The 14994-nt window shown below is 48.9% G+C and overlaps 1 protein-coding gene across 17 annotated transcripts in view; it reads left to right on the plus strand.

Annotated features, from left to right (window-relative positions):
• Positions 1-11896, plus strand: part of NDRG3 (NDRG family member 3) — a 68996-nt gene extending 57100 nt beyond the window's left edge. For 12 of the 17 annotated variants that reach the window (XM_083873007.1, XM_083873004.1, XM_083873014.1 and 9 more), the window contains 12 exons: positions 246-366; positions 849-911; positions 1235-1295; positions 2896-2982; positions 3504-3560; positions 4756-4859; positions 5231-5296; positions 5756-5807; positions 7152-7199; positions 7843-8020; positions 9816-9854; positions 10349-11896. In XM_083873007.1, the coding sequence (XP_083729133.1) occupies positions 246-366; positions 849-911; positions 1235-1295; positions 2896-2982; positions 3504-3560; positions 4756-4859; positions 5231-5296; positions 5756-5807; positions 7152-7199; positions 7843-8020; positions 9816-9854; positions 10349-10527 (1055 nt within the window). In that variant the 3' untranslated portion in view covers positions 10528-11896. The remainder of the gene's footprint in view (positions 1-245; positions 367-848; positions 912-1234; positions 1296-2895; positions 2983-3503; positions 3561-4755; positions 4860-5230; positions 5297-5755; positions 5808-7151; positions 7200-7842; positions 8021-9815; positions 9855-10348) is intronic. The other 5 variants (XM_083873009.1, XM_083873010.1, XM_083873011.1 and 2 more) reach the window with 3 other exon arrangements.
• The last annotated feature ends 3098 nt before the right edge of the window (positions 11897-14994 follow it).

The following is a 14994-nucleotide window of genomic DNA, read 5'->3' on the forward strand; positions in this document are numbered from 1 at the left end:
CTTCAAGGCCCTGCCTTCTGGGACATTGCAGGCTGACTGTTGTTTGTCTGCCTGCCCTCCAGTCATAGAAGTTCCATTGCTGAGACTCACTGCTGCATTGCAGTTTTGAGGCACAGCATATACACCATCCAGGACCTGCTGCCTTTTGGGCTCAGGGGGACCTGAGCTCCTGCAGGTGTGTGCCATCGTGTTTGGAGGGTGCAATAAAACTTAAGGAAGTGTCTAATTTCTTTTTGTTGTTGCAGACAAATCCTGTTTTAACGCATTCTTTAACTTTGAAGACATGCAAGAGATCACCCATCATTTTGCTGTGTGCCATGTGGATGCACCAGGCCAACAGGAAGGAGCCCCCCCATTCCCATCTGGGTAAGACCTCTGCAGAGACCCATGTTGTTCAGTCTGGACTGAGGTAGCACCAGTTTAAGCCAGCTGTGACTGCCAGGCTGAGTGTAGTGGTAAGTAGGTATCAGCAGTAGAGGAAATGGCAAGATGAGGAAGCTTCCCACGGGGCATTCAGCAAACTCTCCAATTACTAAGACATGGGTAAAGCCTTCACTAGTGCTGAGTCTGGTATCTTTCTGACTTGAACATGAAACCAGCACAATGCAGTCAAGCTGGCATTTCATTGGTCCATCTTGCCACAAAAGTCTGACTGCCCAAAAGACCACAGCTCTGCGTTAGTCTTGCTCTGAGGGATGGGATCCACACAGTCAGCTGAAACATACAGTATTGTTGCACATTAATAACCTGTGCATGTCTGCCAGATATTCCTTGTCCCTCCTACCTTGAGTGGAACTGGAAGGTAACCTCTCTCAGGCTGTATTTGGAGGTGCTCTCTCGCTTTTCAGGTACCAGTATCCCAGTATGGATGAACTGGCTGAAATGTTACCTGCTGTTCTGACACACCTGAAGTAAGTCTCTGAAAGAAAATGAGGTGAGCCAGCTGGATACCACTATCCAGCACCTACTTCTGTCTCTGCTTGCCATGACTGATATGCTCACTGAGGTGTCCTAAGAGGCACAAGCATCTCCCAGCCAGTGTGACCCTGTCTAGTTCTATGCTGGGGACACTGTCTGCTACATGAGGCAATTTATGGCTGCTGCATCATTGCTCCATTGTTTTGAAAATAACCCATAAGTGCACAGTTGGATGCAGATGGGAAAGGTTTTGCCTCTAGGGATGCTTCGGCTGAGCTAGGTTAGTCGTGCTGACCATGAAATGCTTCTATTTCAGCCTGAAAAGCTTCATTGGGATTGGCCTAGGAGCTGGCGCTTATGTCCTCAGCAGGTGTGCAGTAAGTATCTCTTCACTGCTTGTGACTCATGTGGACTGTGGTCATTGCTGATCAGACTGACTGTGTAGGGCACGGGCAAGGTAGCATTCAGTAATTACAACAGGGCTGCAGGGAACCATGAGAGAGCTACCTTCATCCAGATGGTTATGTTGGAGCAGTCAGGGTTACTCTGAAGCTGTGCCAGACATGGAAAGATTGTAATGTGATGCCTTTGAGTCAGCAGAGCCCATCCTGAGTGCTAGGAATAGCCAGTCTTGAGTCTTCACAGAGACCAGCTGTGTTACTGTGCTGTATGCACTGTTCATGGCACTAAAGAATTGATGTGGTGATGTATTACAAACTGATGTTGATGAGGAATGTGCTTTGTCACTGGAAGGAAGCAGATTTTACTCCACTCTTCCACAAGAGAGCTACCTCTATTTTGGTATCTGCTTATAAATTTCTCTCTACTGTAGTGTTCATGTGAAATCAATGGGTATCATTTAGCAGCCCAGGAATTTGCCTGAGTTTTTCAGAGTTAGTGTTAAAAAACTGCAGAAATCTGACATTTTCAGTAAAATTTGCTTCAGGTTGTTGAGTGCAGAGTTGCCAGTTGTTTAGGGTACTATAATTTCTTCAACCCACTGTGCTGGGCAGCTGCCTCTCCTTACAGTTCTCTGTTTTCCATTCACTGCATTCCCTACAGTCAGGATCGAGCCAGGGCAGTGTGGGGCACTGGTGTTTCACTGTTCCTTGCCTTCTGTATCTTGGGTAGTTTTCAGCCTTGCTAAAGAGGAATTTGTGCAAATCAGCCTTAGTCCTCTGTGATGTGCCACAAGGCTCTTGCCACACTCCCTGGGCTGTGGGCAGTTTCCTGCTGAGGACAGAGATGTTTCTTTCCCCTTCACATCAGTGCCATAGAGCAGGAGAGCTGCCTTGGAGTGAGCCCAGAACTCAGCAGAGGCTGGTTGCCTCTGATTTCTGAGTTTGTATTTGCAAGCACATAACTGGGTATGGGCAGCTCATTAGTGCTGCATACCCGTGCTGCCCAGGTACAGTGGAGGGTTTTGGGTTGCTGGATGGAGCAGGGGAAGGGATGATTGCAGGCGGAGAGCAGCAGGGGTGCCATCTGGGGAGCAGGTGCCCCTCTAGCTCAAGCTTTCCATTCTGCAGAGGCTTGGGGGCCTCAGCACTAATTCCCCTGCCATTTGCACCATCTCCACTGGGAGGACTGCCTCTTCCTTGAGGAGAAGGAGGTGCTTTCCAGGCACAGGAGCTTGTTCAGGTTCCTCACAGAGGTGCTGGATTGGAGTGGAGAAGGTTGCTGCTCCCAGCCCTGTAACACACAGGGCCTGAGCAGCTGTACCAGGTACACAGGTCACCAGAAGGCCCTGCTGAGGCTACAGGTGCTGTAGAGCACCTCAGTGCCACAAGTGCCACTGAATTGAGTCTGGGCTTGCTGGGAGCCACTGGCTGCCTGGCACAGAGGAGCTCCCTACTTTGTCTGCATTTTACTTAGTCTTGCACCTTTTGCAAGAAGCTTTCCAGCTGCTGCACCAGCTGTTAACCACAGTGTGGGCTGAATCATCCTTCTGAGTGTGCTTCTGCTCTCTCCCTACAGCTCAGCCACCCTGACCTGGTGGAGGGACTTGTTCTTATTAATGTTGATCCATGTGCAAAGGGATGGATTGACTGGGCAGCATCCAAGGTGAGATTCTGCTTTCTCGCACATGTGCTCTCCACAGCACCTAATGAGCAGTGTGTTGAGTAAATAAAAAGGACAGAATACAGGAATTTTTCCGTTTCTGGTGAAAACTGTACAATTTCATTTTTGTCCCTGCTGCATTCTTAGTCTGGGTATGGTATGGCCTCTGCCATAGGAGCAGGGGTTGATATGATCATGTGAATGAGAAATGCAGATAAGCTGCTTGGATCACTCAGTTTTCCTCTGATTTAGTACATCTGCTTGCAGACTTCATTTGATTGATATTGAATGGATCTCTTAATTATTCTCTTATTCTGGCCCCTTGAAGTTATTTAAGGTTTCAAGTTTTTTGTAGAGCTGTGTTGTGTGTACACAGTTTCTTGGAAGCTTTGCACGTCCATCCCAAGCTTCAGACATTTGCTTCTTACATAATTTGATTCGTTTCTTCATTGTTTTCTTTACTCTGAGTAGCTGTTTTGCAACGTGTGATGAAACTGCACTTTCCTCATTCATGGTCACTTCAGTTTTCAGGCTGGACAACCAATGTTGTGGATATTGTCTTGGCACATCATTTTGGCCATGTAAGTACCCAGCAGATGCTAATATTGCCTGTGCAACTATACATGGAGCTATAACTTCTGTATGTGTCTGTTCCCAAATAGTTCTGGTCCATCAGGTAAGGGTTGTCACAAGAAAGTTCCAAAAGTAGTGCCATTTTCTCTGTGTATCAAGCTTACATCAGGGTTGGCATGCTGGGGCGCACACACATCCTCACTTTTGCATTGTCTCCAGGCCATGCACTGGTGATAGAACTCCTTTGTGGTGCCCAGGACACTGTCCACAGAAACAAGTGGCAGCCAGTTCTCTGTAGCCAGCATAGAAGCCTTTGGACTGTGGGTAGAGCACAGATCCGCTGGGAGCTGGCAATGGGATCTTGTATCTGTCCAGATGTTGAACTGCTGCATTCTGCTCTTCATCTTACCCTTCAGTTTCAGCAGAGGCAAAAAAGCCCCTCCTGAAAACTTTGGATAAGCAGTGCCTTCTGTTTGGGATTAACTGTTTCTCAACCATCAATCTTACTGGGTTTACAGGGATAGTGCCTTGTGAACACTGTATATACCACACAGCAGATCTGTCCCTGACCTGGAGTCTTCTTGCAACAGCACATCAGCACTAAAAGGAATGTTTCCTTCTCCAGCACCGCTTCCTCCTGTGCACATCCTCTCTTCCCACTGTCAAGCCCCTTCATTGTATGTAGTGCTTCCTTGCATTCCCTGCTCTCGCTGGCTCTCTCAGAATGTAATTTCTTCTTAGAGCTAGGTGCTGGAATTGAACTTTCTTCTGGTCACGGTCTTACAGCTTACATATTTTTTTACTTTGTTTCATTTATTAGTATTATTACGTATTTTGCTTCTTAAACATTAAGCATAAGTGGAAGACCTGCCTAATGCAGAGTGATTTGTATATGTAAGCATTACTGAGGCTTGGGAGTTAACTTATCCCATCTCAGGATACCTGTACTCTTGCAGTAGCTTGTGCACTGCTAGTTGTAAAAGTGTAGTCACATTACCAAAGCATGGCATGTACCAGCACATCAAATAAACACCTCATGTCTCTGGGATCCTTATACAGTCTGGAGTTGCTGCCCTCTGTGTCACCGTTCACAGGGAATGACGTGTATGGACACTCTTTAATGCTTTGGTATTTTTATGACTATTGCTTCTTTACTTTTAAAAACTATGTTTCCTGTTTTTCAATTCTTCTGCTTTTGTACAGGAGGAACTGCAGGCAAATCTAGATTTGATCCAAACATACAGGCTTCATATTGCACAGGACATTAACCAAGATAACCTTCAACTGTTCCTCTCCTCATACAACAGGTATAGGATATCTTTTTGCCTGATAGACAGTTCCCATAGTTTCTCTGCTCAGTAGATTTGGTGCCATATGTATTATCCTATTGGGTATTGTTTCAGGGAAAACTCTGTCCTAAGCCTAGTTTTCAGCTGTTACCCTTGTGTCTGCCCCCAGACCCTGTCAGACCTCAGTAGCTCATCTCTGAGCACAGAGCAATGCCATGAGAGAATGGATGCTGTTTTCTGGGGATGACTGCTGAGGCTCCTGCTCAGGGCATGATGCACAGAGTAGCCTGGGTGCTGGAGCCAGCACTCATGGTTGGATTTTGTGTGCTCCCATGATAACCAGTTTCCTCTGCAGATTTAATGGAGAATTGTTCTGTTGTGTCTTTCAGTCGTAAAGACCTGGAAATTGAGAGACCAGTTGTTGGTGTCAATGAAATGATTGCAAAAACACTCAAGTAAGTTGTCTGAATCAGCCCATCTCAGTTGCTGACTGTGCAGTCTCTTCAGCAGAAAAGATGTTGCTTCTCAGCAAGAACTGCACCAAGCCCAAGCACTGGGAAGACTGTCCAAGACAGTCTTAGGCTATGGTACCAGACTGTCAGTTGCAATGGGGCAGAGGTGTCTGGAAGTCCTCTTATTAAGAATACATTGAGATTCTCCAGAAGGCAGGGTGAGAGGCACATGTGTGCAACAGCAGTGGCAGTTGGTGTGCATGGAGGGGACAGTCTGGGTGCATCTGCAAGCCCTGGAGAATGTTTTGGTATAATAAAAGGCCAAGGTGTGATGGCAGGCAGGGATTTTGCTGAGCCTTTTCTTGTTAACCTTTCATGAGGGTGTTGGTTCACAGAGCTCAACCTTCTCAGAAATCCCTTAGATGCACTTGGAGTAACACCTCTGTTTTGGCTTTTGACCAGGTGCCCTGCCTTGCTTGTTGTTGGTGACAACTCACCTGCTGTGGAAGCAGTGGTAAGTATCCATGAACTCTTTCCTCTTGTGACATTCGCCTCACAAGTCACTTGCAACCTTGCAGTGCTTTCACCTTGCTCTGAATTAGTTACAGACAGTGGCTCTTTGTCCCAAGCTCTTTTTCAGTCCTCCAGCTACTCATGGGAGAGCCAAGGCTCAGGGGGCCTGAATGGCCCTCAGGGCAACTCCAGGGTGAGGATGGCAGAATCTGAAAGAGCACTCTGCTCAACAGGTGATGCAGAGGACCCTGTTCAGGATCGTGCATCCTTCCCCGGGCTCTGCCAGGCTGCTGCCTGCAGTTTGGTTCAAGTCTCGAATTGCTGTTGTTTTTCTGTTACACTGGGGCTACCTGGGGATTAAAAATAACTGAATGTTACTCCAGTTCTTGTGGTGGGGAGCCATGTAGAGCTCTCTTAGAGCACTGCATCATCAGGAAGGCAGCACTTAGGAGCTGTTGTCCTTTGCAGACACCCATAACCCACTTCCCTCCCAGCACAGCAATAAATGGGGCATGGCACAGGGTAGTGTGGTTGAGGTGGATTTTGCTCCTCTCTCTCAGCCAGGGATTGTGGGGGGACCAGGGCGTTGTGAACAAAAGCAGCTGTCTAAAACTGTGGAAGAGTAAGGGGGTCTCCTGAAACAGTAGCTTGAACCTAGGAGCATTCAGTGCTCCATTGTATGGAGAGAATTTTCTGGCCATGGCCTGTTGCCTTGGTCTGTTTGATCTGGAAGTCTGAAATTAAGTCTGCAAGTTTTGACTTTCCTCAAATACTATCCTTGAAGATTCCTATTGCTTACTGGCCACAACACAGTATGGGATAGGGTCTTCTGCACCTCAGTGTGCTTGTGTGGCTGCCCAGATTCCCAGCCCAGGATAACCTCTCCTGCTGAGGTTGTTTTTCCTATAGGGCCCCTGTCTATTTCCCGTTTTGCAGCAGTTTTAGAGAGAAGAGGTGGTCGTGGCCTCCCTGTCTGGCCAAGAGACTGAGTGACCTCCCTCATGCTGCATTGTACGGAAGTCTCGTTCCCTCCCAGTCTTGCTGTCAGAGCACTGAAGGTACTTCAGGGTTTTATACTGCATCCCAAAACAAGGGGATGATTTCAGTTGAAGTCATAACCTGTCATCACAAGATCCCTTAGATGGAACACCTGTCATTCCTCCCTGGATCTTTTATTCTTGATCACTTCCTACATGATCTCTGCTTTCTTGCTCAGTGCTTCCTGGCTCCAGAGAAGCTCCCATTGCTGAAGACAGGCACTGCTTCTGGTGCAGCTACCCCACATTTTACATCTGGGTCTTCAAGTTTTCTGCGTGACACCATGTCCTTCTCTCCTTTTTTCTAGGTTGAATGCAATTCTCGTCTTGACCCAACAAAAACTACCCTTCTGAAGGCGAGTGCCACTCCATAATCATTCTGGCCTGCATAAAGACACTATTTTTGCTCAGCTCCACTTAGGTTTTTGCTTTCCATACATTTGGCTTTGAGAAGTTTGTGGACAGTCATTCAGGGCTGTGCTCTCTCCTTCATGGAGCCAGAGCTGAGAGGGAGGAGTTTGTCAGGGAGACTCCCAATCCCTGCTTTATGGCCGCCTTCAACTTGGCAGGGAAGACCCCTGAGAGCTAGTAGTGATGCCCTGCCTCCACCCTGCTCTCTGCAGCAACAACATCCTTTTTCCTGGCTTTGTACTGGTCCTTCCCATCCTCACCTGTGGCCCCACAGTGTGACAGACAGCAGCTGTTTGAAGTGCAAAGTGACAGGTTTGGGCAGACTGGCTTGGGAAGAGGTGGCTGGGAAGGGGCTGGGCTTCTGGAGTGTGGCCTGAGATCACTTGGTGACATGGCCTCCAAGATGCAGGGTTTCCTCAGCAGCAGGTCCATAAAGGGGACCTTTCCCTTGCTCTGGCTGTAGAGGTGAGGTGGTGGAAACTGCAGTGTGATGCCCTCAGCCCTGGTGGGTGGTGGTGCTACTGTGATTTGGGGTTGTCCTCCTGGGCGGGAAGGACAGCTTAACCTGCATTTTGTTTCCTGTTGCAGATGGCTGACTGCGGGGGCTTGCCCCAGGTGGTTCAGGTGAGACACACCTTGGCTTTCCCATGGCATTTTGGTGGTACAGAGCCCTTTGTTTTGTTTGCACTAAAGCCAACCTCTCTGTTTCCACAGCCTGGCAAGCTGACTGAAGCTTTCAAGTACTTTGTGCAGGGAATGGGCTACAGTAAGTGGCAAACACAACTTTGTTGTTTAGATCAGGGTTGTTGTGAAGGGAACTCAAGCTTTCTGGGTGAGCCCACTGGCATCTGTGTCCTTACCCCTGAGCTAGTGTGGTTGCCAGGAGATCCATCCATGCTGGAAAATCAACTAGTGTGCGGACAAGCCTTAGCAAACTAGTGTTGTTCCTTAACGTGACTCCTTTCTGGTTGCTGGTGGTGTTAAAACCTTGTAAATCTGTCTTTGCACCAATCCAGAAAAATGTGTTCCCAAGAGCAGCAAATCTGCATACCTTCTCCAAAGGGGAAGGAGGTAGCAGTGCAGCCCCATGACTAGTCTGGGTATGAGAGATCCTCCCTTTCTCCTCAGATGTTACTGTTTCTCTGAGACTCACCAGGGTTAAGCAGTACTCCAGAACAAATCCCTCTTAACGGCGGAACAGGTTCCAGGGTGACATCTGAGGCACGCAGGGAGCCCAGAAAGAGCTATGCTTTGCAGCAGTGCTTGTCCTGCCCTATGGCTTCCTCCTCATGCTTGGAGGCAGAAGACATTGTCTCATGAGCGTGTCAGACTAACCGCTGCTCAGCTCCCTGCCCTTGGTGTTTCTGAGAAATTGAAGGAGAAGGGCTTCCTTACTTCTTTATCTCCCAAAAGGGCTTTACTACTCAGGAACATCAGGAGAAGCGCTTCTTAGTGCACTTCAGCAGCTCTTTCTTCCCTGCTGGGGCCAGGAGTTCCCTTTTGTGGATGATGAGCCTTCAAAAGCTGGAGTTAGGGAAGGGGTTGATTTCTGTGACTGGCTAACCACTCAGCATGGCCACCATGAGAGCTGGGACACTTGCAGTGATCTCCTCACAGCTTTGCCAGCTCATGGTCAAGGCTTAGCAGAAGCTGTCCTTTTCCTCAGGGGTCTGCAAGTAACACAAACATGTACGACAGTCATGATCTCCAGTGTTCGCCAAAGGAGCCTGATCCTGCACAGGAAGATGCAGTGTGAGGAGCGCCCCTCAGCTTCACTGAGAGTGTTTCAATGTTCATGTCTCTTGTTTTCCTGGTGTTAGTAAAGTCAATAAGTGCTGTTGTCAGAGCAAGGGCTTCAGCAACACTTTGCACGTCAGCTCTCATGTCAATAGGACATGCAGCACTGGAGAAGGACAGGCCAATTTTGTCCTTCCAGAATTAGTAGCTGGTCCCAGAATAGTTTTCCGAGCTTTCATGGGCAAGACTGTGGGCCACTGTGGAGCGTGGTCAGTTCTCTTGGGGAGAACAAGGCAGAAGCAAAACGCAGCTGGGCACTGCTAGAAATACAGAAGCCAGTTGTCCATCAGCTGTTCCTGTGCCTGCTGTACATGGGCTGAGGCAGCTGAATGTACTTCTGCTGACACTGCAGGTGGAAGGTAAGGACCTTGAAGGAGACTTGTAGCAGGAATCTGATGCTGTCATCCCAAAACATGAATTTCTGTCCAATATCTGGAGTTACACAGTATACACCAGGAAAACAGTATTGCTATTGAGCAGGTGTGGGGTGTGCAGTGGGGAGTTAATGTCACCAGGTACAGTGTGATTTTCAGCTAAAGGCATTGAGGAAATCTGATGGGTTTTTGGGTGAGCTTGGCATCTCCCTGAGATGCTCATTAGCAGCTGTTCTTACAAATCCTGGGAGCTTTCAGTGCAGTGTACAAGCTGGGAACGGAAGGAAAGGTAGCTGGGGGTCCCAGGAGTAGTGCAGCCACTAGTCACACACCACAACTAATTGGCTCTTTCCTGTATTCATCCCTTTCCTTGTTTCATGTTGTTTCCAGTCCCTTATGTGCAGCTCAGCCACCTAAGCACTGAGTCAGGTACCTCCAACCGTGCATCCACCTCAGCCCTGGTCTGTCTGCTGAGTGGAATTGTTCTCCGGGTGCTTTGCTCTGTCTCAGCATGTCCTGCTGTGGGTGGGGTGATCGTTGTACCGTGTGCGCTATGGGTTTCCACCTTTCATTTGTATTTTGTTGATTGTTGCATGACTTCAGCTCTGTGGTTTTCTAGAGTGATGAGACTAACTTTCAAAAGGTCATCCATGCCACAGCTGCCTTGGTTTGCACAGACACTGGCCATGGCTGCACTTGCAGATGATCAGTTACACTGCTGGCATTTGCTCACCTTCGACCTTTTGAAATTGGGCCTTAAACATCTTGCTTTAGACATGCAGAGACTTAATTTTGGCAGTGAAGAGTGAGTTTTCTTCCAAAGGATACAGCTCTTTCTATGCTTACCCAATGACACATACCTGAGTGACTGTGGTCGTGGCTCCAGGAACTTGTCTGAATCCCACATTTGTTCTCTCTTGCAGTGCCAGCAGCCAGCATGACCCGGTTGATGCGTTCCCGTAGCCACTCCTCCTCCAGTGTGGGCTCTGGCGAGAGCAGCCGCAGCCGGTCTCATGCCAGCACCCATGGGGAAGGTAGTGCTGGAACCCCAGAAGGAATTGACCTCCAGGCTGCACCTCAAACCATGGAAGTATCCTGTTAGGCAGGAACCCCTCTTCTGGATTCAGACAGCTCCACTCACCCCACTGAACCCACTCAGAATTTAGCATTTCATCCAACATGGCATTAACTGTTCTCTCTAACCTATGCATGCCCATCCAAGCAGCCACCTCCTTGGTAGTCTGTACTTGACATTACTTTGATCTTTTCTGTATCCCCTTGGCATCAGAGTCTCTTTAAACACATTGACATTCCACAGTCTTAGTAAGTCCCATTACCGCACATGCTGACCCCATCTCCTGTCTGTGCTGTGTATCAATCCAGATGACAGCCACTGTCTCCCCTCTTCATTTAAATATAATTTTTGTGGCTTTGTGAGGTTTAGAATTGCTTTCTAGTTGTGCTTCTGCTAAAGGACCCTTGTGGTGCAGTTGGTATGTCATTGGTGGGATGTGGGAAAGTAAGACCATGAGGATGTGGTACTCCAGGCACTGGAGCAGGCGGTGCAGTGCAGTGTGGAGCTGTACCTGGGACACAGAACCCACTGGAAGATCTGTGTCTCCCCAGGGCTGTTTCACATGCCATGCAGCCTGAGAAATACAAATGGTCAGGAATACTCTCTTGGTCTTACCTGTCTATGTGTTAAGAAAGAGCAGAGTGATTTCTTACCTGAGCCTCCTGAAAAAGCAAATTAGCCAGTAAACTACACTAACAAGGTGCACTGTTAACCCAGTACAAGGGATTATACTCCAGCAGTCCTGACTCTAGACCACTTCTGCAACCCTGTGCTGACCCAGCAGAAGGGCAGGGTGCAGTGACACATGGTCACTGCTCTGCTCTAGCGCAGGTGAATCTTTAATATTGAGCATATGTTGTGTAATGGGAAGCAGTGCCTCTTGCCAGGTGGAAGTCTCAGAAACTCCTGCACTGCCATCTCTGTGTCCCATTGCTGCTGCCCCAGGCGGGATCTCACAGGGTGCAGTTATGTGGGGGCAGGGAACACCAGTGAATGTGGCAGCCAGCAATCATATATTTATGGGTCAGAAGGATGGGTCAAGAAGGATGAGCAGTGAACACCTCTGTGCAGGTAGAAGGTACTGTCTGTGGAATTCACAATTGTGCAACCTTTTTACACCTGACTGGGTCACCAAGGGTGGACAGCAGATGCCTGCTACAGGCCAGGATCTGGTGTTAATGGGAGAAAAGGGATGAGTGGTCAGGCTGCTGCAAGTCTCAATTGATAAGCAGAACAGCCTTTCCTCATTGCTGAGCAACCCTTACCCAATGGGAGCCAGCTCCTTCCAGGGTCATGCTCATGTTCTGCTCCATTTCAGGTAGGGAATGGGACTGGGACTGGGAGGCTCTGCCTGAGGGGAACTTTGTACTGGTTATTGAATAAAGCTATAACTGAGTTTCATTGTTATGCTGTGTGCTCTTGGTGGTTCTCTCCACAGGACCTGCTCCCCTGGGGGCTTGGCAGTCCTCCCAGTGTCTCCTGCTGCAAGCAGCAAACTCGTCTCCAGGGCAGGGAGAGAACTGGGCACATCTCCACCAGAATAATGTGGTTGGTGGCCCCTGGCAGAAGGCTGTCCAAGGGCATTGGAGAGCTGGCCTCTGTCAAAATGCAACTAGAAACATACAGAATGGAAACAACAGGTTTGCAGTAGCACAGGCAAGAACTACATCCCAACAGCCAGTGCTCAGAGCCACGTGCTGTCCCTGGAGCAGTGCTCTGCACTGGCATGTTGCACAATCATGGCACAGAGCTAATCACTGTCACAGCACAAGAGGACGGAGGGCAGTTTGGGCAGCAGGGCAATGTCTGTTGGCACATCCACCCTGCAGCAGGGAAGTGATGTGCAGCAGCCTGGTGTGGAACATACCTGGTTCTTCATCTGCTGCATTCCACACCCAGCTTCTGCTCCCCACTGTCAGGTGTCACTTAACCCATGAAGAGCCCCTTGGGGCCTGACTGACTGAGACCTTGGGGGAGGTCATTGCAGAAATGAGACAAAGTGTTCTCATGAACTGCAAACTGGATGAAAGTTGAGATTGACAGAAACTGGCCAGTTTTATCAGTGGACAAGTAGTGGCAGTTTTTGATTAAATGAGCAAAACCAGAAGTTTAGATCTGTAGAAGACAGGAGACCGCCAAAGAAACCTGGCCCCTGGACATGGTGGGAAGTTCAGCACTACCTTCCCAGAGATAGCCTTTCCTGGACTTAGATCCTGATCCCTACTGGCTGTTGGAGTGTAAGCTGGGGGCTGCAGGGCATAAATATGCATTCCCACCCCTTGAGGAGCAGCCCAGAGGTTGGAGGAAGACCTTGCAAATTGGTGGAATTTTCTTGACCTCTCCTTGCTCTCAGGAACTGAGATGCCCAGCAGAAGGGGCAAGCAAATGAAGCCAGGATTTTCTTATGCTCACCCTTAGGACTGAATTCCCAGTTGCTCAAAACGTTAGGATAAATTCATTCAGTGGTATGTCCAGCCAAAGATCCCAGATTTCTGTATTGGTGGCTCCAGAAGCAGAGGGTGAGTCTGGCTTACCTCAGCTCTGGGTCACTCGCAGAAAAATACAACTCATAGCCATGGGCTGAGGTTTCTCCATAGTGGTTGCAGGGCCTCAAGTGCTGGGGCAAGGTAAGGACAGCGGGGAGACTTCTGCAGTACCCAGAAATCCTTGGACCAAATCCTCTGCTGATACCAGCCCTGGGCTGAGCCATGGCCAGCTCCTGCCCCATCACATTTGGACATGTTCCTTGGCAAAAGAGATGGAGTCAAACTCTTCTTGGTGCCAGAAGACACAGTGAGGAGCTGTCGTGGTTTGAAAGCAAAACGAGTGAGAGGCTCCAAGTCAGAAATATAATTTAATAAGAAAAAAGGTAAAAAGGTAAAATAAAATAAATGCGATAACACAAAGGACCACTGACAGTGTCAGAATACAACCTGAGCAGAATAGTGGAAGCAATCCAGATGAGATGGTCTTCCTGAAGCAGTGATCCTGTAGAAAGGTCTGGTATCTCTGCTCCTCTGGGAATCCAGTGGGTAAGGGCTGCTTGTTCTGTCTCAAATCCCAGATTATATCCAGGTGAGAATTCTTGGCTCCTCCCCCTGGGTGGAGCATCTCACAATGGGATGATGAGTGTGAAGTGGGTCCTTGATGGCCCATTAAACAGAGAGAACTCCTGGAGGGAGTTATCTGTGAATCATGGGCAAGTCGTTGATGGGCCATTAGCAGAAGACAGCCCTACACTAGAGTAGTGCCCCACTTGGTTTCAACAGTTCGTGAAGATGGTGATAGAATAAATACTTTGTGTACATCCCACACTACAACCCAGGACAGGAGCAACAGCCAAAGATTGAGAATTGGAAGGTTCAGGATTGATGTTGGGATTTTTCCTTATTTTTAAGGCCAAAGGATGGGGGATTGTGGTATGAGCAGTGGAGGGGGATGTCCATCCTGGAGGTGTTCATGGTGGAGCCACAGCAAAGCTGTGTCAGTCACAACACTGAAGGACTGGGGCCATCAGGGCTCCTGCTCCTCCAAACAACAATCATTTGGTCTAAACTCCTGAAATACCAGGTGGCTGTGCCTCATTTTGCCTGAAGCCTTTGTCCTCCCCATCAGATGAAGGTGCGCAAGATGGTGCATTTCTGCTGCCCCAGTTGTGCCTAAGACGGTGGGAAGAGAGGACTCCTGGGCCCCTCCTTTGGCCTGAGACACCTGTTCTTTTGTTGTCCATGCTTTTGCACCCCATATCCCCAAGAACCACAGTGGGGCTGCACCAGCACTTCCATGAGCAAATTAATGTTCTCCTAAACATTATCAACCACTCACAAAACAGCACTGCTGAGCTCAGTGCAGGCTCAAGGGGGTCCTGAACCCCAACACATGAGGCCCAAAAACCCTGTTGAACCTGAGTGTATTTCACAATGCTAAGGTGATTATGATTGACCAGAATTTTTCATGTTTCAGCAAAAAGAGAACAGGACATGCAGCTGCAGCAGGGCTGCAGCAGGAGGCTGTATCTGTTCATATTGTAGGGGCATTGTAGCAGGAAGTCATGGGGGGACTCACAGTGTTGCTCAGTTGGGCCATGAGTTCAGAAGCTGCTGAGAGCAAATACCAAGGATCTTCCTCAGGGCTGGATTGCAGGGGAGGAGGTGCATGTGTACATCAGAGGGTTCTGACCTCAGGCAGAGGAATGGGAGACTGGGCCGTGTGGGGTGGGGGAGGGTGGATGGTGCTGGCTGAGACAGCCAGTGTTTGCTTTGAAAGGTGAATGCTACACATGCATACTTTGGACAATGAATGGTCTGACACCAGCTGCATCTGCTGAGCCTGGATAGAGCTGAGGATGGAGATGGGCCAGAGCTGGGCCTGCTCCCACTCATAACCTAGCCCAGGCCAGGAACAGATAGGCCGGGCAGTGCTGGTGTGAGGTGGAGTGGTGTGGAGCAGTGTTGGGTGCAGGGCTGTGCTGGAACAGGGCAGTGTTGGGCGCAG

This window comes from Zosterops lateralis (genome assembly GCF_965231275.1).
Source record: "Zosterops lateralis genome assembly, chromosome: 16".
In the NCBI taxonomy this organism is placed as follows: Eukaryota; Metazoa; Chordata; class Aves; order Passeriformes; family Zosteropidae; genus Zosterops; species Zosterops lateralis.